A 23,614-nucleotide genomic window follows, 5' to 3' on the forward strand; every position below is an offset into this window, starting at 1 on the left:
CTTTCTTAAATAATTTTATAATTTGTTTGGAATCTAAAATTTTAGACAAATTTACCTATTAATTTTATTATTTTAATCAATTTCATCTTTTTTACTTTTTTTTTTTGCAATTTTTCTTGCAAAATCAAAAGTTCGTGTAACTTATTCAAATTTATTAGTATAAGAGGATATAGCAAGTTTTAATACATATATGTATACATATAACTAATTTTTTTTTAAAATTTTAGTTCCACTTCTCTCTAAGACAACAGCCATATTTAAAAGACATAATAATTTATTTGGCTCTTCAATTTTATAAAAAAGTTATTTTATCTTTTCATTTAATTTTGTCTTTTTAGCATTAAGCTTGCATTATTTGTCAAATCACCTTAAAACGGATAGAAAAATTAATATTTGTTTACTTTGCTGACGTAATATCCACTTGTATGCCACATTAGCAATTAATTAATTTTTTAAAAATTGTAAAAAATATATATAACTTTTATACCTTTTTAATAATTTTAAATTTTAAATAATTTTTATAATTAAAAAATTAATTAATTGCTAATGCTGCAATCTACATATTGCCACTTAAACAAAGTGATTAGACGCCAACTTTTACTCTTATTTTGGAGTGATTTGATAAACAATATAAGTTTAAGAGCTAAAATGACCTTTTATTTTTTATTTTTTTGTAAAGCTAAAGGGTCGACTAAGTTATTATGCCTATTGAATAAGTTATCATAATTAGGCTTAACTGTTCAACAACGACAAAGAAAAAGTTCAACAATTTATTCAATTTAATTCAGATACTAAAATTAATGTGCAAAGTATCACATGAGTTGTCTGTCTTCTGACACACCTTTGTCTGTTGTCTCGCACGCTCTGTTTTTATCTTTTTGTTTAATCCTTTTGTTTTCTTTTGTATTTGTGTTTCTTTCGCACTAATTTTGGCCTCTGTCAAGTAGTTTGTTTTCTCTATTAGGTGAGGGTTAGGAATGGAGAGGGGTTTGGCTGATTTGAGTTTGGAGGATGGAGAATAGGAGGCCCTTTTTATCCCAGTTGAGGTTGAAGCGCACAGTACAGTGTATAGCTTTTGTTTGGTGGGATGGTTCTTAACAGCTACTATTGTTAATCTCCCAGCCATAAGGAATACGTTGCCAAACATCTGGCACCCCTTGGAGGGTGCGCAAAATTCAGATTTGGGTGAAAAACGTTTTCTTTTCAAATTTTTTAATGAAGTTGATATCCATCGTGTTCTTACAGAAGCCCTTTGGACCTTCAATAGTCACCTCTTGATTGCCCATATGATACAGGAGAATGAGGATCCTTTGTCTATTCCTTTGGTTTACTCTGATTGGTGGGTTCAAATTCACGATCTGCCACCAGGATTTTTTAGGGAATCTGTGACAGTGCAATTTGGAAACTTCATTGGTAAATTTCTAGAATATGATATGAAGCAACTGTCCAATGGCTATAAAAGTTTTCTTCGTATTCGTGTTAAGATTGATGTTAGAAAGCTGCTGAAACGAAGGAAGAAAATTATGATTTCTGAATCCAATTTCACGTATGCAAAATTCAAATATGAAAAGCTGACTTTGTTTTGTTTCTTGTGTGGGTGTCTTGGCCATAGAGATAGTTTTTGTCCGATGAGACTACAATGTGGAATACAGGAAGTGGAAGTGGGTTGGGATCTGACATTAAGGGCCCAGCCGCGGAGAGCCACCACAGTCAACAACATTTGGCTGAGGGAGGAGGGTGAAATAATTTTTTTGGAAAGAATAGAGTTGAGCAGCAATTGGGCCAAAATTCAAGGAACAATTATGAGAGAAGATCATGAGTTTGATTGTAATCATTTTCTTGGAATTAATCTGGAAGGATCCAAATTTGAATTTAATTACAGTCAAAAGCAAGAATCACGCCCCATTATTGGGGGAGATTTGCTGCCACGCAAAGGTCAACAGTTGGAGTCCAATTTGAATTGTGGGGAATTAATTAAGGGATTGGAGGATGTGAGACCTCGTAATGGGCTGAATCTACCAAAAATGGATTGTGAGTTGGAAAACGATCCTATTGCTAGTGAGGAAAGAAATAAAAGACAAAGGTTTGACTCTTTGACTTCTAATGTTTCCATTATTCCGGATTCGTTTGAAGTTACTGATGGGCAATTTGCCCATTTTAAAACATTATTGGCGATTTTTAATGGGTATGCCGACCGAAAGAAATGAATTTTTTGTTGGAATGTTCGCGGGTTAGGGAGTCTGCGAGCAGTTAGAAGACTTCCGCATATACTGAAAATTTATCATCCCCAAATCGTCTTCTTCATGGAGACAAAATTGAATGTTGTTAAAATGGAAGCTGTTAGGAGAATGTGTAGTTTTTTTAATGGTATTAATGTACCTGCGGAAGGGACTCGAGGGGGTCTTAGTATTGGATGGAATGGAAGGGCAATTAGTTAATCTGAAGAGTTTCTCCAAAAATCACATTGATGTTGAAATACAAGAGAAGGAAGAAAATCCTCAGTTGACATTTACGGGATTTTACAGGGCACCGGATGTAAGGGATAAAGCCGCAACATGGGATTTGTTACGTTGTCTAGGGAGCAATAATTTTCTACCGTGGTCAGTTGGAGGTGTGATATTAATGATATTCTTTTTTCTAATGAAAAACAAGGTAGGGCTCTTAGGGAGGAAGCTAGAATGAAAGCTTTTAGAAGGACTTTAGAGGATTGTCATTTGAAAGATATTGGATATTCTAGGGTATGGTTCACTTGGGAAAGGGGACGTCTGTTGGAAAATATCATAAGAGAGAGAATTGATAGAGGAGTTGCCACAAATGCATGGATTCAACTTTTTCCGAATTATTCTTTGAGGCACCTTCCTCAATTTTTGTCAGACCACTGTTCATTGCTTCTTGAGACGGAGGTTGGGGATTCACGTCAAAAACTTAGAAGGTTTCATTTTGAGGCGTCGTGGATTTTAAAAGAGTCCTGCGAGAATGAAGTAGGAAGATTATGGAATGGTAGCTCAGGTTCTTTTATTAGTCGAGTTTATCTCTTTCTAAGGGGATGTAGAGCTGAGGGGGCAAGATTAAACAAAGAAGAGGGTATGATGTTCAAAGATTAACAAAAAGATTGGAAGAGTTAAATTGTTCTGACGGATGAATCTTTGGCTGAGCTGGTTGATGTCAAATTACACCTTAACATGGAGATAGATAAGGAGGAGAGATATTGGGAAAAACGAGCTAGGGTGAATTGGTTGAAAAATAGGGATCGAAACACCTCATTCTTTCAAAAATTTACTTCTCAAAGAAGGCGTACAAATCGCATTTGTGGATTGCAAAGGAGGGATGGCTCGATGGCTACTGATTATATCGAGAATAGGGAAATTGCTCGCGACTATTTTTTAGACTTACTTGATTCTAGAGGAATCGACAATTTGGATCATATTCTTTCGAGGGTCTCGTGCTGTATTAATGACAATATGAATCAAAGTCTTACAGCTATCTACACAAATGAGGAAATTAAAAAGGCTTTGAAAGGTATGGGGCCTACAAAAGCTACTGGCTCAGATGGTTTTCCTGCTATTTTCTTCCAGATGTACTGGTCTATTATCGGTAAGGATACTAGCACATTCTGCTTGGATATTCTGAACAACGGAAGATCGCCAGTAGACATCAATAGTACTTTCTTGGTTTTAATCCCAAAAACTGCAAATCCTCTAAATTTGAAAAATTTTTACCCTATTAGCCTATGTACCGTAATCTATAAGATTATTGCAAAGACGGTGGTGAATTGATGAAGCTCAAAGCGCATTTGTACTGGTTAGAGTTATTACTGACAATGTGGTGTTGGCTTATGAGGTTCTTCATTCTTTCAAGAATAAAAGATGTAGGCAAAAAGGTTTTATGGCCTTGAAGCTGGACTTGAGTAAGGCTTATGATCATGTGGAATAGCCTTTCATTCAAGGTATCATGTTAAAATTGGGTTTTGCTGATTCTTTTGTTGATATTATCCTACACTATATCAGGTTGGTTCACTATTCTATTTTAATTAATGGTGAAGAATGCTCAAGATTCACTCTTTCGTGAGGGTTAAGGCAAGGGGATCCTCTAAGCCCTTATTTTATTTTTGTTCTGTGGGGAGGGCCTTTCTGCATTGATGAAACTTGTTAGTCGGTAAAAGAGAATTCTAGAGGCTAAGGTTTGTAGATCTTCCCCTCTTATTACCTACATTATGTTTGCAGATGATTGTATTCTTTTTGGTGAGGTTTCTGATAGGGAGATCATGGTGCTCAAAGATATTCTTAGAGAGTACAAATCTTGTTGGCAATGTGTAAACTTCGAAAAATCTACAGCTTTTTCCAGTTCAAATGTGACTGATCATGATAAGATTCTGGCATTCTAAACTCTTAATGTTCGCTGTTTGACAGAAATGGAAAAATATTTGGGGCTTCCAAACATGGTGGGACGAAAAAGGAAAATGGCTTTCCAGGTTTTGAAGGACAGATTGAAGTAGAAGAAGAATAATTGGAATGTTAGGCATATCTCTCAAGGTGATAGGGAGGTAATTATAAAAGCTGTTTTACAAGTAATTCCAACTTACTCGATGTATTGTTTTCTTTTGCCAAAAAATTTTTGTGTTGAAATGGAAAACTTAATTAGTGCATTTTGGTGGAAAAAAAATTTTGGTAAGAGAGGGATGCATTGGTGTGATTAGAAGTCGTTATGTTTGCTTAAGGAAGAGAGTGGTATGGGGTTTTGTAATTTGAATCTTTTTAATATTACTTTACTAGCCAAATAGGGTTGGCGATTATTACATAATCCTCCTTACTCTTTACTAGCGCGTACGTTGAAAGCAAAATATTTTAAATATTAAGATTTCCTTAGTTTCAGATTAGGAAATTTACTTTCTCTTACCTGGCAAAGCATTTGGACTGCTAAAGGACTTCTTCAAAAAGGGCTTGGGCTGGAGAATTGGGGACGGGAAGAGTGTCTCTATCTGGGGAGACGAGTGGGTACCTGATAGTATAGATTTCAGAGTTCAGAGTATGAATGTAAATTCGGGGCTTTTGATAGTAGCAGACTTGATTGATGTTAATTCAAGAAAGTGAAATGTTGAGTTCATTCGCAATACCTTTGAGGAGATGGATGCCGAAAGAATTCTTTGTGTCTCACTGTCTATGCATCCGCATGAGGATCCCTTAATATGAATACTGTCCGGAGTGGACATAAATGTCTTTTACATAATGGACAAACTCAAAGACAACTAGATTATAAAAATTTTTACAAGAGATTGTAGACCCTTGATCTTCCTCCAAAAATTAAAATTACGAACTGGAAGATTGCTAGTAACTATTTGCCTACTTTCGGTAACCTTCATTATAGACGCTTGATGGGATCAACCACTTGTCGAAGATGTCAACATGAAGGGGAAACACCGGAGCATCTGTTCAGGGAGTGTCCTACAGCAAAGGAGACATGGGAAAGCTTAGGGGTTTTTTGGCCTAACACAGAAGCAAGTACAGATTGCAATGAGTGGTTTAAAAACTTGTTCAAATCCTATTCATTGGCTAAGTTTAGGTTGATAGCATGCACTATGTGGGCTTTATGGAGATCAAGAAATAGATTCATTCATGAATGAGTTTCTACTTCTGGTTCTCAAATTGCAGGTTATGTTAAAAACTCCCTAAAAGAACTTGATGGAGTGAAGACGAACTTACCAGCTAGACAGATTACTAACAGATGGGTTGCTCCGACTGGATCGAGGGTAAAAATCAATTTTGACGCTGCTTTTAACAAACAGAGGAATAAGTCATGTTCTGGGATGGTGGTAGGAAATGAAAAAAGAGATGTGATTTGCTTTAAAACAGTGTTTCTTTCGAGTGTACCTTCTCTTTTTGCTGCAGAAGCTTTGGCGGGATTCCAGGCGATTCATCTCGGTTTATTCCTTCAGTTAAGTGAGCAGCTATTATAAAAGACTCTAAACAACTGAGCTATGGTTTTGTCTTTTGTGTTTTTCGTTTTAGCCATCGCGAATCAAACCAAGTTGCTCACTTTATTGCTACCGAGGGTCTTAAGAATAGAGAGAACTCTTATCTGGTGAGTATGGTCTTTTCTGGCGCGGAGGATGCGGTGCTTGCTGATCGGAACGGACTGGAGTGCATGTGAAAATGAAGAGCTGCTTGTGTGGTGATTTTGGATCTGGAAAATGAAGGGTTAAGGGTTGTGCTGTTTTTGTTCTTTTTTCTACGGTGATTTTGATTGATGCTGATGCTTATTCAGGGCAAGTTATGACTAAGCAACGTTTTCTAATAAATTTTGTTGCTTTTGATGTGGGGTTCCAATTTGGATTGTTTTCCAATAAATTTTGTTGCTTTTGATGTGGGGTTCAAATTTGGATAACAGCTGGATGGAAATATCTAGTCCCCCCACCTGTTGAGCTGGATCTTTTGCTGATGGGCTGCTATGTATTGTTCTTTTGTTTTGTTTTTTATGTTTTGATTTTGGGCTTGGTTTCCTTGAACGGCCTTCTATTTTTTGTTTTTCCGTTTTGTTCTTTTTTTGGGTTGGTCTTATAAAATGATCCAAATGTTCTCTTTCAAAAAAAATAAAAAATTAATGTGTAATAATAAAACAGTATTTCATAAGTTACCATAATTTTATGGAAAATTTGAAATTAAAAATATTACAAGAACTAAAATTGGTTAAATTTTTTTATAAAAGGATAATTTAATAAATTATACTTTACCAAACATCAAAATATTATGTTTAAACCAAATGAATTAAACCGGATAACGTAACTTAATTGATAATATATTAAATAATTATATATTCCAATAACCTAAAAGTTTTATCTCTTGAATTTGTAGAGAGAGCCTCTCAAGTTGCTGTAAAGGGAGAACCATGCTATTGAAGAAGGGACAAGTGATGGAAATCTATGGCAATGAAGAACATAAAGCATGGGATATAAAGGTGATGCAGGTAAGTATGGTATCTCTAGTTTTGTTAAAAATAACCCCTAGCTAGCTTTTGTTATCCTTGCTGATTAAATCATGAGTTGGAATAGTTAGTGATTCATGAGATAGGGAGATGGGTAATGCTGCCCCAAATAAAACACTCCACACAATGTCTCCTCGGAATGTCCATTTTGTGTCGGAATATGTCATGTGGATCCTACTAAATTCCGTTAGCAAAAAAATGAGCCAATGGGATGCTTGTTTGATCCACCAGATTTGGCCAATGGAGCTAATTCAACCAGTTAATCTTTAAAGTGGGTCTTTGAGGGTCTGAGTGCATGTGCGTTAAGATAATAGATACTGTATGATATCTGTTGATAGTGTAAGCCCTGAAGAACTTCTGGTCCTCATTCATTCTCAATACTGTATGGCGACCTATAATAATAAAGCAAACGATTCTGGAGGAACAGAGTAAAATAAAGGCGACCAGTCGACCAGACAGGACTTTGCCATTTGATATCCAATAATAAGAATATTCATTCACAGCCAGATAAAATGGACTCAATTTTTTCCTCCTGGAAATGAACTTCTTCAATATCTAAAAAGTTGATGCTGCTGGGCACTTGGCCATGCTTTTATTTTTTTTTTTATAAAAAAAAAAATTATCTTTTCACTCCATTTGGAGAAAATCATTGCATGTTACTGTAAGCTTTTCCTAGTGTTGTTTTAATTGCCAATGTTAAGATTTTAAAACCCCAGAAGAATAAATTTAATTTGTTGGAAATAATTATGATGAGTAGAAATGAAGCCGCATATGTGGATGTTGTGATAAATTTGTGCTTCCCCCATCACCTATCAGGCTGAAAAAGAGGCATATGAGATAGTCCCTACAAATTTGAACTAGAATGCTTTAAGGAGAATCCAAAGCGTAGGGTGTTGGAGGTGAAAGAAAGAAAGGGTTGGATTGTGTAGTTGGTGTAAGGCAGCAACAAAGACCCAGAAAGCATTACAATCCATTCCAGGGTCACCACCTTTGAAATTGTGGAAAGGCTTTTAGGTTAGGACATAAGCAGACAAGCTGCAAACGGTCAAATGACAATAGTCACCATGAATTCCATCACTTCAACATGTTTCTGTTTTTTCTCCCTGCCATTTCTTTCCAGCTTAAGTAGTTTTCATTTTCGAACAACTTTTAGCCTCTCACTGTCTGATTTGCCCTCTGGGATCCCTAGCTAGCTTCTAACTCATCCAAGTGTCACCATATGAATGCCAAAGCCTACCTTGACTGAACAAGCTCTAATTATTATTCTTCTTCAAATAGAAATAATGTTCAATGTTTTAGATTTTTAATGGGTTTACAAATTAATTATTTTATAAATGATTCGGATAATCCTTGCATGTTTTTGTGGGTTGCTTGTTGCAGTAAACATTTCCTTATATTTGATTTAAAATTATTTTTATTACTATTAAAATGTTTGCTATATAGGAGTAAATTAAATACAAAATATAATTTTACTGTCCAACAATAGTAAATTTATATTTTTCTGAAAATTCTTTATTTCATATTTTTACTATTATTAATATAACATTTTTATATTATATTAAAAACCTTTAAATAAAATTCAAATATAATTATTTGAATATTTCATTTTTTAACAAACATAAAGAGAATTAAGTTGTGAGACATGAGAGTTAGAGGGAGCTGAAATTAAATTTTAATTTTTGTGATAAAAAATAAAATTTCACTTTTTTAATAGATTATATCTTTATAAATTTTAAAAGATTAAATTAAATTTTTATATTTTTAACGGGGCCAAAGTGTAATTTTACCTTTACTAATTTAAAATTTTAAAATTTTTAAAGAGGCCATATAAAAAAATTTTCATTTTAGGGGACCGGGGTCCTGCCAGCCCCATTAGTTTCACCATTGGTTAGATCCTAAGCAACCACATTCCTACCACTAATAATTATAAAAAAAGTAAATTTTATTGTTAAACTAAGCCTTATTGATTAATATGTTTTGATATAACAAATTAAAGTGTTTTTGAATAAAAGTAAAGTTGAGCAATTTCATAAAATCAAGTTGAATGTTTTCAATTGAGTCAAATATTTTCAAATATATTTTAACTATTTTCAAACTAGTTAGAATTGCTCCAGGACAAAAAGTATCGATACTTTTTATCCAAGTATCGATATGTTACAAGATATTGATACCCCTTTGATAATCGATACGAAATTGACATTCTATCATTTTAAAACATTGGTAAGTATTGATCCAGTATCGATACTTTTCTTAATGTATCAACATATTTCCTAAGGTATCGATATTTCTGCTCCAACAGTCACTGAAATCAACATTAATTACAAAAAAAAAATCGATACCCTTTTGGTAGGTATCGGTACTCGTTGCTGCAGGTGAAGTTAATGACCCGATATTTCATCCTCAACGCCAATTCACTTCTACAACAACCACAATAGTTGGAAATCAATTAGAGGATATAAATATCATCTTCCAAAGGTTTAGCAAAAACAGTTGAGTTCCCCCAGATCCGACGGTACAATTTAATTTATATCGACAGATGAGATCAAAGCCAATCCACAATTTGATATTCTTAAGAGATTTGCATGATCCTCTACGATTTTAAAATAAAATCTTTTAAAATTACAAATATTCTAATATTACTTTTCATATTTACCATGATAACTCTAGTTTTACTCGTTGGTCACCAATGCTTTAGGTAGATGGGTTTCTCCACATGTTCCACGAATCAAGTCAGTTCAAATGGGTCGAATAAGCCCAATTTAATCAATTGACTTTCATGAGGTGCTATACGTATATTTATCACAGACTTTGATCCGCGATCGATAATACTTACTATAAAATAAAAAAATTCAGTGCCCAAAGTAGGTGAGTATATACGTTAGCCAGTATATTCCTGATAATACAAATCTTCTACTATTTATAATATTTCTGACGAGTTAAATAAAATATGATAAAATTATAAAATCAAATCAAATATTAAGGATCTCCAAAGTTGATGTTTAGAGATTTGCTTCTTTTTGTTTTGATTAGAAGTTAAAGGATATTGTACTAATTTAATAATAATAATTTTTAAAAATATTAAAAATTATAAAAACTATGTATATACAGTGTGTTTAAAGAATTTAAATACATATATAAACACACATGTATCTTCTAAATTGAGTTTATATTTTTAGTTAATTAAGTTGATGAGTCTTATTTTATTAATTTCTTATATTTTTAATTTTTTTATAATTGCAATAATTTTATAATTTCTTATAAATTTAAATAATTATTAAAAGTCTTTTATTTATTTTTGGGAATTTTTTAAACTTTTTTAAATATTTACTAACGTGGTAAAATGTGACATCAACACGTGGTACATTTTACACACCACATATCATTGCCTAGTTGTTTTGCCAACCACTAGAGGCGAAGTCAGAAAATTTTTATAGGGAAAAAATTAAATTATATTTTTTACGATAGCAAAAATGTAATTTTACCATTTTAATAGTTTATATTTTTATAATTTTTAAAGGATTAAATCAAATTTTTATAATTTTTAAGGGGTCAAAGTACAATTTTGCATTTACTAATTTAAAATTTTAAAAATTTTAAAGGGCCAAATGAAAAAATTTTCATTTTAAGAGGGGCCGGGGCCCTTGCCAACCAGTCATTACTTAACAGTAGAAATAGATGAAATAATTAACAGAAAGATTAGTTTGCAGTTTAATCTAATGTATAGAGACTAATTTACCCATTTTTAAGTAGAGGGATTAAAATGCAATCCAGCTCTTAATATAGAGACATCCATGATAATTTTATTTATTTCAATTAATTGGGATTAAAGATATTATTAGGATTTTGTTTGTATTTCTAAAATAAATTATTACCGCTACGTATGAATTATCAAATTTTATTATATATGTATTGCCAGTTTCCGATTACCATTAAAATATATAACCAATAATTTTTTTAGTTTTATAATAATTAATATATATATATGCTCTAGTAAAATAAATTACGTATTTCTGCATTGCATGGATTTAAAATTAGTTAATAACTAATATATAAACTCTTCAACTATTTACTTTTTTATGTACTCGTTAAGAACAAAGGCAAACAGTGCATTAGGCTGATGCACGTCAAATATGATAAAAAGGAGCTTGAGAAAAGCAGATGTTGGAGATCACGTCAACCTTTATTGGGTGCAATTTTTTTTTTCTTGGAACTAATAAGGCTCCATAGCACATTATCTTTCGGCTCATGGATGGCTGGATGGACTTTTTCCGTGATTATGGGTTACCATTAATTGAAAACTTTTGGCTAAAAATTAAAAGAGGGTCAGTTCCATTAAGGGCTTTGCTCATCTCATTTAAAGAACAATGGTACCACATATAGCTGTACTTGAGCATAAAATGCAAAAGATTAGGTGGGGGTTAGATGAAAGGTGAGGAAACTAGAAGGTTTGGAGCATTTTACTATATAAAATAAAGAAAGTGGGAAAAATGCAAGGGAGAGCTACTAAGGCCTAAGCTAAGAGTGATGGAAAACTAAAAGTGAGAGAGAAAGATGTGCATATAATAGTATCATTTGGAGAATTTCGCCACATCGATCAAGCCAGATAGACCCAACACGTATATACCAACATGCCATGCACCCCCTTAAGACAGTGCCTATTTTCTTGGCCCTACTCCTTTTTGCCACGTCGCGCCGCGTAACTCTTTTGCCTTTCCCTTGCTAATTTCTTCACTTCTTCCGTTTCCATCATAAAACATTCCCAAGCCCTCCCTCCCTACATTCGCCTTGACTTCCATTTCCCTTTTTCTTTCTTTTTTCCCTTCTCACCAAACTAAAGCTTGGCTGAGAAAATGAAGGTAACTACGACGTACCCATAAATTTGTTTCTACTTAATTTCTTTCCACTAGAAAACTATGTAAAACTTTGATTTCCCTTTCTAATGAATCAATTCCAGTGTCTGGATTTTCTGACGTTAATTTATTTAATAGATCTTCAACTGGGTGCAAAGGAGGTTCCATCATAACGTCCTCAAAGGTTTGATAGTTTTTCTTCTTCTGGTGACAGATTCCTATTGTATGGTGTACCCAATCTCATGCATTCTAATTCCTGACAGTTGATGTATCATTACGGTCCAAGTTTGTGTATATATATATATGCATCTTACATTCTCTCTAGAACAGTGTTCTTCATTGAAGATTTAAAAAATATATATATGTATTTTTCAATTGATATCATGAAAAGACTTGTGCTTTATGTGCAGATGGGCTTGCACGAAATGTTAAGAAGACTGATTCCATTGCAATTGACTCCAATACAAAAGCTTTACTGGAACAAGTGGCACTGGTTGACATGCTGGATGGTTGGCGAGATGGCGTTTTAACAATTGGCACCTTCGGTTTCGATCCTTTGAAATCCTTGGCTGAAGAACAAAATGACTACCTAGCTTCGGGGAGCTACGAAGACGACGACGAAGAACGATACTCTGATAACAACGATGACGAAGATGTTGATGGCGATGATGATGATGAAGAAGAAGAAGTGAACCCGCTGATGTTGAGCAGTTTCGAGCCGAGTTTGGAGGACGTTGATTCAAATGTCGATAACTCGAACTACAGAAAAAAGGAGGTGATGATGATGGTTGGTGGGTCTACTGATCGTGAAATCAAGTTTAACTTGGATGCCACCGAGGACCATTCTGGAAAGCTGAGAAGAAGAACTACACTGGCCGACCTCTTCTCTGAGGATACTGACATAAAAAAGAAGCCCCGCTCTCCTCTCCATTTGGTCACTGATTCTTGCAAAAAGCCATCTCCTCTTCCTGCCAAAAACGGCCTTTCTTTTGCCAAGAAACTCATTCCTCAAGTTGGAGTTGGCGAGGATTCACGTCCCATCAAAATGCTACACCAGGTGAGTATTGTTTAAGTTAAAACCCATGCCTCTTTTCCTATCCAAAAACCATTCTCTTTTCTTTTCTTTTTCTTTTTTATATTTTCAACCAAGGTTAAAGTTGGGTTATGATGTAAAACTAAAGCTTTGGGTAGTAAAGAAAAATTCACTATTAGAATAATATAAATCCCACTACAACAGAGATTTAATATTAGTTTGTGAAGTGAGTAACTTGTAGGACAAAGACTAAAAGTATAAAATGGAAAAAAGGACAAATCAAATTTTAATTCAACAAGTGTATGTAAAAATTAAAAGGTGGTTATGAAATGACGGTTTGATTTAAATAAAAAGTTGACAGCCGAAATTTGAGCATTGAAGAAATTAATTTGTTTGGGTTATTAGATGATGAGGAGGATGTTGAAAAGGAAGATCCATCCGGAGCTTGAAGGAAAGGGTAATAAATTGGAGGGACGGTGCAAGGCAAGCGTGATTGATGCTGTTGCTAGCAGCACACTCCAAGCCAATGAATCTGTTTCCTTGCTTCAATCGCCAGGTATATTTTTCCAACATTTTCTTTTTAGCTTAAGCAAAATAATGAGACGTACAACATATGTCAATCTGTTTCCTTATTGTATTATATGTGGAGAAACATGTTAGGATAAACAAGTTAAGATGAAAATATTAAAGTGATATATTTTTATTGGAAAGGGATATAAATGATAAGTTATCCCAAATAGAATCCTTCCTCGTGAAGAAGCAGCCTATTCTTGTTGTGCGTACTCCAATCCTGCATGGTTAGGTCAAAAGACAAGTTTAACCCGTCCTCACTGTCATTTTCCATGGTCCATGGATAGGGAAAAAGGGGGGACACTTTTTCAAAAATAACACTACAAAAGTATAAAACCAATAAGGAAACCGTCCCAAACACCGTTGTCCTTCAATCTGGGCCCATGATAATCTCGTCGCCCTGTCGTAATGTCTGGTGGGGTCGATTTCCCATTATCCTTCATTATTAGTATCACTTTTTTTGACCAAGTAATCAGCATTGTATGTACGTCCTTCTAATTTTCTTCTTCAATTTAAAGTAAATTTAGTTCTGTTTTTGGAGAAGAATTTGTTGACATTTGATCATATTGTTGTTGTTGTTGCAGATCTTGCTGAGGTTTGAATTATAATGGATGACCGAATCTGCTAAAAGTTAATGTTCCCAATGTTTCTTCTTAAATAATTGTATGTTTATTATTTTATTTTTACTTTGTTTTATAATATGAATTAATGTATGTGAAATATGGAACCGAGTCATTCTGTTTTGTAATTTTCCCTACTTTGGATTTAGTATATTGTTGGTTGTTTGATTGTCTTGGCACCCCTATTTAATGAGATGAGATAATTATACATATTAATAATGGAAACTTTAGAGACAACAGTAATCCGGCTTTCATGTCACGCCAATTCCCTTTTCTACTTTTTCTTAATATTTCTGGTTTTTGTTTTATTGTCTCGGATTATTCATCTTCATTATTTCATTAACTAAAGCTTTACTATCCTCACGTCCGTATGGAATGACAGACACTAGTTCTCCTACATTTCTATTATTAACATTGTAAAAACCTTTTTCGAAATCGACTTTTATTTAAAAAAAATAGAGTCGCCACCAATCACTTTTACGAGGTGTGATCGGACCATCTCGTAATTTAATCGTTTTAATAAAAGGTTTAATTTATTAAAACAAGTTTTTTGGTCTACAAAATCCAGAAAATGGGTTCGGGATTCGGTTACACACGAGGTAAAAAATACCTCATTTTCTATTTTACTTTATTTGTTTTGAAAAAAATAAAAATAAATAAATCGAAGAAAGAATCACCATTTGTATTCAGTTTTTCTTTTAACCTATTTTGATTGCTTATCTCTGTAAAAAAAATACATGGTTTTTATGGCTTTTATAGCCGAATACGTTACATCGAATTGTTGTTTTTTTATTGTTTTTGTAGCGACGTAATTTTTTTTTGCTTTGGTCGCTAATTGAGGTGATTTATTGAAAATTTGAAAAATCGACTTTTGATTTAAAAAAAAAGGGAGTCGTCACCGATCCTTTTTCCTAGGTGTGATCGGACACCTGATAAATCTTCGTTTTAACAAAAAAAATTATTTTTGATAAGAAGAAAAACGAGTTTAGGTCTACGTGAAAGTTCAGAGAAAAATAGGGTTCGGAAGTCGGTTACGCGCGGGGAAGGTATTAGCACCCCCGCGACGCCCAAAATTAGTATCTCATTAAACAGATGTTGTCTCAATTTTCAAAAATGCGAGTTCAATGTAACGTTTAATCGTGATCCGATCAAAACATGAGAAATTTCAAGTTTAGGGTTTTTTTTTAAGGATGTCCCATTTTTAACAAGAACCAACGTGATTCACCTAACATAGCGATGAAATCACAAACTTAATATTAAAATCGGTACATTGCCTTATTTATTGAAATTAATAAAAAAAACAAGAAGAAAAATATTTTTTAAAATAAAAATTCATAAATAAATAAACGGTGCAAACAATGTTATAATGAATGAAAAATACTAACATATAATATAAAAGCAATAGGATAAAAATAAAAACAATATTTACAATAAAAAGAAAATAATAATAAAAAATAATGATATGCTAATAATATAATAAGAAAAGCAAACTGATACGGAATGGGTAAGAAACAAAAAATAAAGGAGTTAGAAGTACATTGAAGCAAATAATAAATATGATAATAATATTAAAAACAATAACAATGCATGCGATATTAAACGTAATAATAGTATTAAACACGAAATAAAAACAACGAATATATATACATATAATAATAGTTAGTAAAGTGACGGAAACATGATATTAAAAACACTAATAATGTTACCTATATACATACATATATATATTAAAATATAAACATAATAATAGTATTACAAAGTATATATATAATATTAAAAATATATACATAATATATACATATTAGAGATAATAATAATATTAAAAATAACTATTAATAATACTACATAAGTATACACATATCTATATTAAAAATAAATACATAATAATATTAAAAGTATATACATAATATATAATATAGTTATTAAAAAATACATACAATATATAGTATTAAGAATATACACAATATATATGGTACTAAAAATATAGTATTAAAAAACATAATATATACATATAAGTATTGATTAAAAAATAATACTAATAATAGTAATAGTAAAATACTAATAAATAATAGATATAGTAATAGTAAGAATATATAAACGACAATATGTACAGGGGAAAATAAAAATAATAAAAGAAAATTAGTAGCGCTATATATACACGTAAACACATATATATATATTGAAAACATATATACATAGTATTAGTATTTAAATATATATAATATAATATTTAAGAAAAACTGTACATAATATATACGTACTTGATATAGCGTTTAAAGTATATACGTAATATAGAATTTAAAATATACCTAATATATTAAAAGAATATATACATAATATAATATTAAGAAAAATAATAATAACAAAAAAAAACTACTAATAATACCATATAATATATATACATGTAAGTATTAAGTAAAAATAATAATAATGCTAATAAATAATAAATATAATAATAGTAATAAAATATAAAAGTATACATAATATTAAAATTAAAATAAAATAATGAGAAAAAGTGAAAAAAGGACAAAATTGAATTAAAAATAAAGTTTTGCGGCAAATTTCGAAATAGAACAAAAGAAAGGGGCTTATTTGAACGCGCGCAAAACATAGGGGGACTGAAACAGCAATTGTTCCTTCCTATCAAAACGCAGCACATCAGCAGGGACTAAATTAAAAATCGCGACAAATTTCGGGGCCAAATTAAAAATAAAAAATGACTTAATTGCAAAAGCTTGAAAAAACGGAAGGGCCAAATGCGCAAATTGCCCTTCCGTTCAAAAACACGCGGATCCTGGCCTGGAGCGGGTCAGATCGGGTCGGTGCATGGGTAAAGGGCAAAACGACGTCGCTTTGGGGTTAAAAGGCAGCCCCCAAAACGACGTCGTTTTGGAGGCTATAAAAGGCCAATTTTTTTCAAAAAAATTCATTTGCAGTAGAGTGAAGAAAAAAAATAGAGCGGAGGCGGAGAGGTGCGATTTTCGGCCACAGGGCCGATCACCGTCCGGTCGCCTGGCCGTCGCCGGCCGCCACAGCCGGCCACCGAAAAAATCAAAATAAATGTATTTTTTTATTTTTTTGTATATATTTTTATGTTTTTTAATACTCATATATAAAAATGGTAAAAGAAAATAAATGGATATTTATATGAATATATAGTTACGAAAAGTAAATAAATAAAAATGAAAATAGATCGAAAATAACACCTTATCCCAAATCTAACTCCTCTGTTTTAGTATTTCTTGCTATGATCGAATGCTTCTATTGGTGCTTGAGTCTCTTTTTGTTCTATTTTTTTGTATTAAAAAAATGTCCAGTAAAAAAATTCTCTCTAGTTTACATTTTTGGGGCTTTTATAGCACGATTTTGCTACTTGTTTGCTGTCACTTCTTCTCTGATTTTGCAGGTGCAAGTGGTGGTGGAACAGGTGGCTGACAGAGGAGTGGCGGTGGGTGGTGGCAGAGGTCAAAAGGCTGAAAACCCTAGGTGCAGTGCATCTAGGGTTTGGTTGCTGATTTGATTGGGATGGGCTAGGGTTTGATAGAAGGTGGAATTTGGGTCTGTTTGTTGGGCTAAAATTTAGGCTGTTAGTTGGGTATGGAAATGGGCTTGGGTTTTAAGGTTTATTTGTAAGGGTTTTAATTTTAATGGATATGGGTTGATGGGTTGTATGTTAGATGTTTAGGATATTGTTGGGTTTAAGGATTTGATTTGGGTTGTTTGGTTGTAGTTAATGTGGGTCAAAATTGGCCTGTACTAGCTGCCCCTCTTTGCTCATTGTCGTGTAATGAGAATAGAGTAAAGACACAAAGAAATGCCAATTTTGCCCGGTCTTGCCGAGTCTTGACTTCTTTGGTGCTCTTCTTGTTCAGGTAGTCTCCTTCCAGTCCACCGCATCTTGTAGCTTTGGTTCAATCTACTGCATCTTCTGATATATGCCTTGTAGCTTCAATCTATTCCAATGTAACTTCAAGGATATGAGATTTGTGGCTTCGATCTACTTCACTGTAACTTCAGAAAGATAAGATCTACAACTTCAATATGCTCTTTTACCGCTTCAGTGCGATAAGGTTTGTGGTCTTCTCTTCTGCAACTTTAGAAAGGCAAGATCTAATATCCTCGATCAGCTCCACTGCAACTTCAGGGAGACAAAATCTGGTGTCTTCAATCAACTGTAATCTTTATTCTTTACTCGGCATGTGATCCTGAGCTCAACTCACTTCTCGCAATATGAGTTGACTCTTTAAAAACAGACATTAAAAATAGAAATTGAAAATAGCTCAGCACATGAGCCAATGCTCAACTCACCTCTCGCAATATGAGTTGATTTTTGAAAACAGAATTTGAAAAACAAATTTTGAAAATACCTCGACATGTGACCCGAGGCTCAACTCACCTCTCGCAATATGAGTTAATTTTTGACAAACAGAAATTGAAATTACTTCAGCGTGTCTTGAGGCTCAACTCACCTCTCGCAATATGAATTGATTTTTTTTAAAGACAGAAATTGAAAATACCTTAATGTGTCTTGAGGCTCAACTCACCTCTCACAATATGAGTTGATTTTTTGAAAACAGAAATAAAAACATCAGAATACCAAAACATGTCATCTGGTAGAACTTAGGTGTCTTTTCCTTTGATTCAGTACAGCTATCATCACATCCTCTTGCTTTGCTGGAGTACCTGTATATGTCATGCATGATGTTATCATTATATGCACATGTTTGTCTCAAATGCCTTTATGCCTACATGATTATGCTATGCGCCTTGAGCTTTTATGTCACATATCCCTTTTCATTACGATTTTAGTGATGATCTACGTTTATTGCTTCGATTCTTGACTTTCTCTTCAGGCTTTGTACCCAACCTCAAGTTTTACGAGTAACCTGCATTTCTCAGATATCACTCTTTTGCCCCTGGTTGAACTTTGTCCTGACTTTGAGGCTCTTGTACTTATCAAATTCTCATCCGGGTAATGCTTAACATTTCTTTTGTTTGGAGTATGTCATTTCACTATTTATCATTTAAATGGACCATACATGAGATGCATGAAAAATGACCAAAATAGGCACGAAAAGAGATGCCCCACATTTATTTATTTCAAAAGTAACAAACAAAGAAAATTAACCAAGGATAGTAAAAAGTATCATAAAGAGAAAGGGGATCGCATTCAACGGATACAAATGCTTAGATTTTCAACGCATGAACTCTTCCACGTTTCTTAATCAAGAATCTTTTCAAGAATGGCTTCTTGCGTAGAAGATCTTGAGTTTTCAGAAATACTTCAAATACTGTAGTCTCGTTGTTTGACCCACAGTTCAAAACGCCTTACTTTTCAAACCCAGTGTTTGCTTCATTAGAATGCCCTTTCGGGTTTTCATCCTAATCTTTTGTGTTAATCAAGACGCCCTTTCCGGTTTTTCACCTTGAATTTTTTTTAGGCATAATATTTCTTCACAGCATCTGAATTCACTAGATTAGGTAACTCTTTCCCATCCATCTCAGTGAGAATCAAAGCTCCACTTGAGAAAGCCTTCTTTACGACATATGGTCCTTCCCAATTTGGTGCCCATTTTCCTCGCAGGTCTTTTTGTATTGGGAGAATCTTTCTCAGTACGAGTTCTCATTCGTGGAATTCTCTCAGCCGTACTTTCTTGTCATGGGCCGCGATCATTCTTTTCTGGTACATATGTCCGTGACAAATTGTCTTTAAACATTTTTCTTCGATTAGGTTTAACTAGTCATATCGAGCTCGGACCCATTCTGCTTCCTCTAATTTCGACTCCATTAAGACTTGTAGAGAAGGGATCTCAACTTCGATAGGTAGCACAGCTTCCATCCATAGACCAGAGAGAAAGGAGTTGCTCCCGGAGACGTCCGTACAGATGTGTGATATGCATACAAAGTAAATGGTAACTTCTCGTGCCAGGCTTTATATGTCTCGGTCATTTTCCCAATAATCTTCTTGATATTCTTGTTGGTCGCTTCAACAGCTCCGTTCATTTTCAAGCAATAGGGTGATGAGTTATGATGCTTTATTTAAAATTGCTCACACACTTCCTTCATCATCTTGTTGTTCAAATTCAAGGCGTTATCCGAAATGATTCTTTCAGGCAAACCATATCGACAAATAATTTCCTTTTTCAAAAACCTGCAAACTGCAGTCTTCGTCACATTGGTAAACGAAGCGGCTTCTATCCATTTTGTGAAGTAATCAATAACCAAAAAAATAAACCGGTGTCTATTAGAAGCTTTTGGAGAAATTGGCCCTATAACATCCATGCCCCACATAGAAAAAGGCCACTAAGAAGTCATGACATGAAGGGGCAAAGGGGCGAAGGGGTTGCATGAATTTTATCACCGTAAATTTGACATTTGTGGCACTTTCGTGCATAGCTAATACAGTCGCTTTCCATCGTCAGCCAGTAGTAACCAAGTCACATAATCTTCCTAGCCATAGTGAAACCATTCGCATACGTCCCACAAATTCCTTCATGGACATATTTAAGTATTTTTCTAGCTTCAACATCATCCACGCATCTCAAGAGCACTTGACCTTTTCCTCTTTTGTACAGAATGTCCCCATCAAGAACAAATCCCGCTGCCATTCTTCTGATTGTTCTTTTGTCGTTCTCATTTGCTTGTTCGGGATACCTTTGATTCTTGATATATTCTAAGATATCATGGAACCATTATCATCCATTTGGCTATTTTTCAATGCTGAAACAATGTGCAGGGACTTCATATATACTCATTTGAAGAGGCATTATTTATGTTTCTCTATTTGCTTTGAACATTGAAGCCAAAGTGGCCAGGGCATCGGCCAATTGGTTGTCTTCTCGTGGGAAGTTATTAAAAGTTATTTATTTGAATTCTTTAATCAGTCCTGCCACTAGATCGTTGTATTTAACTAATTTCGAATCTCTCACTTCCTAATCTCCACGGATTTGGTATATCACTAACGCTGAGTCCCCATACACCTCTAAGATTTCGACGTTTCGTTCAATAGCTGCACGAAGTCCCATGATACAGGCCTCATATTCCGCTATGTTATTAGTACAGAAGAAATTCAGCCTGGCAATGAAGGGATAATGGTTCCCTTCTAGTGATACTAAGACTACTCCAATCTCATGCCCCAATGTGTTCGATGCACCATCAAAGCTCATCTTCCATGACTACTCTTTGGATGACTCACATTCTTTTCCCGTAATGCACATCAAGTCTTCATCTGGGAAATCAAATCACAATGGCTCGTATTCTTTCGTTATTCGAGTTGCTAAGAAATTAGCTATTGCACTCTCCTTTATCGACTTTTGGCTCACATAGACGATGTCGTATTCTGATAGTAGGATCTGCCATCGTGCCATTCTTCCTAGGAGTGTAGGTCATTCCATCATGTACTTTATTGGGTCCAGCTTTGAAATTAACCATGTCGTATGATACAACATATATTGCCTGAGCCTTCGAACTACCTAGACCAAAGCGCAACAGAATTTTTCAATTGAAGAGTACTTTGCCTCATACTCTGTGAACTTTTTGCTGAGATAGTAAATCGCCTTTTCTCTTTTCCCTGACTCATCATGTTGCCCCAGTACACAACCTATTGAATTTTCGAACACATTCAGATACAATATTAACGGTCTTACTAGAGTTGGCGGGACTAGCACCGGGGGACTAGAGAAATACTGTTTTATCCTGTAAAAAGCCATTTGGCACTCCTCGTTCCATTCTCCCGGATTATGTTTTCGAAGAAGTCAAAAAATTGGGTCACACTGGTTAGTCAGTTGAGCAATAGACCGAGCAATGTAGTTCAACCTCCCTAAAAATCCTCTGACTTCTTTTTGCGTGCGCAGAGGTGGTAGTTCTTGTATGGCTTTTATCTTATTTGGATCCACTTCAATGCTTCTCTTGCTGATGATGAAGCCTAATAATTTTCCCGAGGTAGCCCCAAACGTACACTTGGCTGGATTATGCTTCAGTTGGAACTTTCTCAGTCTTTTGAACAACTTCTTGAGGTTCCCAACATGCTCTCTTCCCCATTGGATTTGGCGATTATATAATCGACGTAGACTTTTATTTCTTTGTGCATCATGTCATGAAACAACATCCCCATAGCCCTCTGATATGTTGCCCCAGCATTCTTTAATCCGAACGGCATCACCTTATAACAGAATGTTCCCCACATCGTTATGAAAGTAGTTTTCTCCGTATCTTTAGGAGCTATCTTTATCTGATTATAACCCGAGAATCCATCCATGAACAAAAATAATGAATGTTTGGCTGTGTTATCCACCAATGTATCGATGTGTGGCAAAGGAAAATTATCTTTAGGACTTGCTCGATTCAGATCACGATAATCCACACACATTCGTACCTTACCGTCTTTCTTCGGTACTGTGACTATGTTAGCTACCCATTGTGGGTACTTAGAGACTTGTAAGAAGCCAACATCGAATTGTTTCTTAACTTCTTTTATCTTTAACAACATTTCAGGTCTCATTCGTCTTAGCTTCTGTTGAATGGGTTTGCATTCTGGTTTCAGTGGGAGTCTATGGACCACTACATCCGCCTTTCTCGATCTTTCTGCAACTGTTTTCTTCTCTGTCGTATATCTGGCTGGAACCCTAAACTATATCGAGCCTTGTGGGGCACTGGTTTTAGAGCTCTAACTATCCCTTGTTGATATGTTCCAAAACCTTTCCTCGCTCGGGCTCCCTTTCCCACAGTCAGCTTAATTCCCATTTTGGTATCCCTTGATAGCTTAGGCATGGAAATTTTATTTCCTTCAGCAACGAACGTAGCATTGATGAATTCGAAGGAATGGAAGGAACATTCTACTGCATCATTGCTTACTTCGAGGTATGGTGTATCAGTAGAGATAGATGCGATAATGTCTTCCTCACCCACGACAGTGACCAAAAGACCATCCATAATAAACTTCACTTTTTGATGGAGAGATGAAGGAACTGCCCCAGTAGAGTAGATCCAAGGCCTTCCTAAAAGGAAATTATACAAAGACGTGATGTCCATGACCTGAAACTCGATGTCATATATATAGAGGCCCACTTCTAGAGGAATTTCAATTTTTCCGATGACTTCTCGTCTTGTCCCATCGAATGCTTTTACTGTAGAGTGAAAAGGCCGCATATAAGATAAATCAATTGGAATTCTAGAAAGCGTAGCCAAAGGTATGACATTGAGTGCTGACCCGTTATCAATGAACACATTCAGTAACACCCCTATCCCGTATCCGTCGCCGGAATAGGTAAAGGGGCATTAACGGACTTGAAACTCATATCCGAACAGTGAAAATTTTGAATATTTTTATTTATTTATTTTTTAAAGAACGTTCCTTTAGGTAAATACTAAAGACAGTCAGGGATACAATTTAACTTCTATAAGTACACATTCAAAAGATGCCATTTTCGCATGGCTTATATACATTAACCTAAATATTCTTTGGCCACTGGTCTATTCTTTACATGCCATAAAATAATTCAAAACATAACAGTAACTAGCAGTGGATAGTGATAGTGTGACTAGTTGCTGACGATCCCCGAGCC

The 23,614-nt window shown here is 34.4% G+C and overlaps 1 protein-coding gene and 1 long non-coding RNA gene across 3 annotated transcripts; one reads left to right on the forward strand and one right to left on the reverse strand.

The window, feature by feature from the left end:
* Positions 1-708: 708 nt before the first annotated feature.
* LOC107924221 (uncharacterized) lies at positions 709-6,497 on the reverse strand. 2 transcript variants are annotated; one of them, XR_001691731.2, is made up of 5 exons: positions 5,868-6,497; positions 5,700-5,765; positions 5,114-5,441; positions 4,897-4,998; positions 709-1,383 (listed from the first exon to the last, which is right to left on the reverse strand). It is a non-coding gene; the product is annotated as an uncharacterized lncRNA (long non-coding RNA). The 2 variants fall into 2 exon arrangements; XR_001691730.2 differs by lacking the exon at positions 709-1,383 and having other exon boundaries at positions 4,736-4,998.
* A 4,899-nt stretch (positions 6,498-11,396) lies between these two features.
* On the forward strand, positions 11,397-14,219 carry LOC107923214 (protein TILLER ANGLE CONTROL 1). The gene is made up of 5 exons (XM_016853430.2): positions 11,397-11,834; positions 11,967-12,012; positions 12,239-12,885; positions 13,267-13,417; positions 14,016-14,219. Exons 1-5 carry the CDS (start codon positions 11,829-11,831, stop codon positions 14,030-14,032), a joined length of 867 nt encoding a protein of 288 aa, XP_016708919.1. The 5' UTR covers positions 11,397-11,828; the 3' UTR covers positions 14,033-14,219.
* Positions 14,220-23,614: the final 9,395 nt, after the last annotated feature.

The sequence above is a fragment of the Gossypium hirsutum genome, chromosome A11, assembly GCF_007990345.1.
Source record: "Gossypium hirsutum isolate 1008001.06 chromosome A11, Gossypium_hirsutum_v2.1, whole genome shotgun sequence".
NCBI lineage: Eukaryota > Viridiplantae > Streptophyta > Magnoliopsida > Malvales > Malvaceae > Gossypium > Gossypium hirsutum.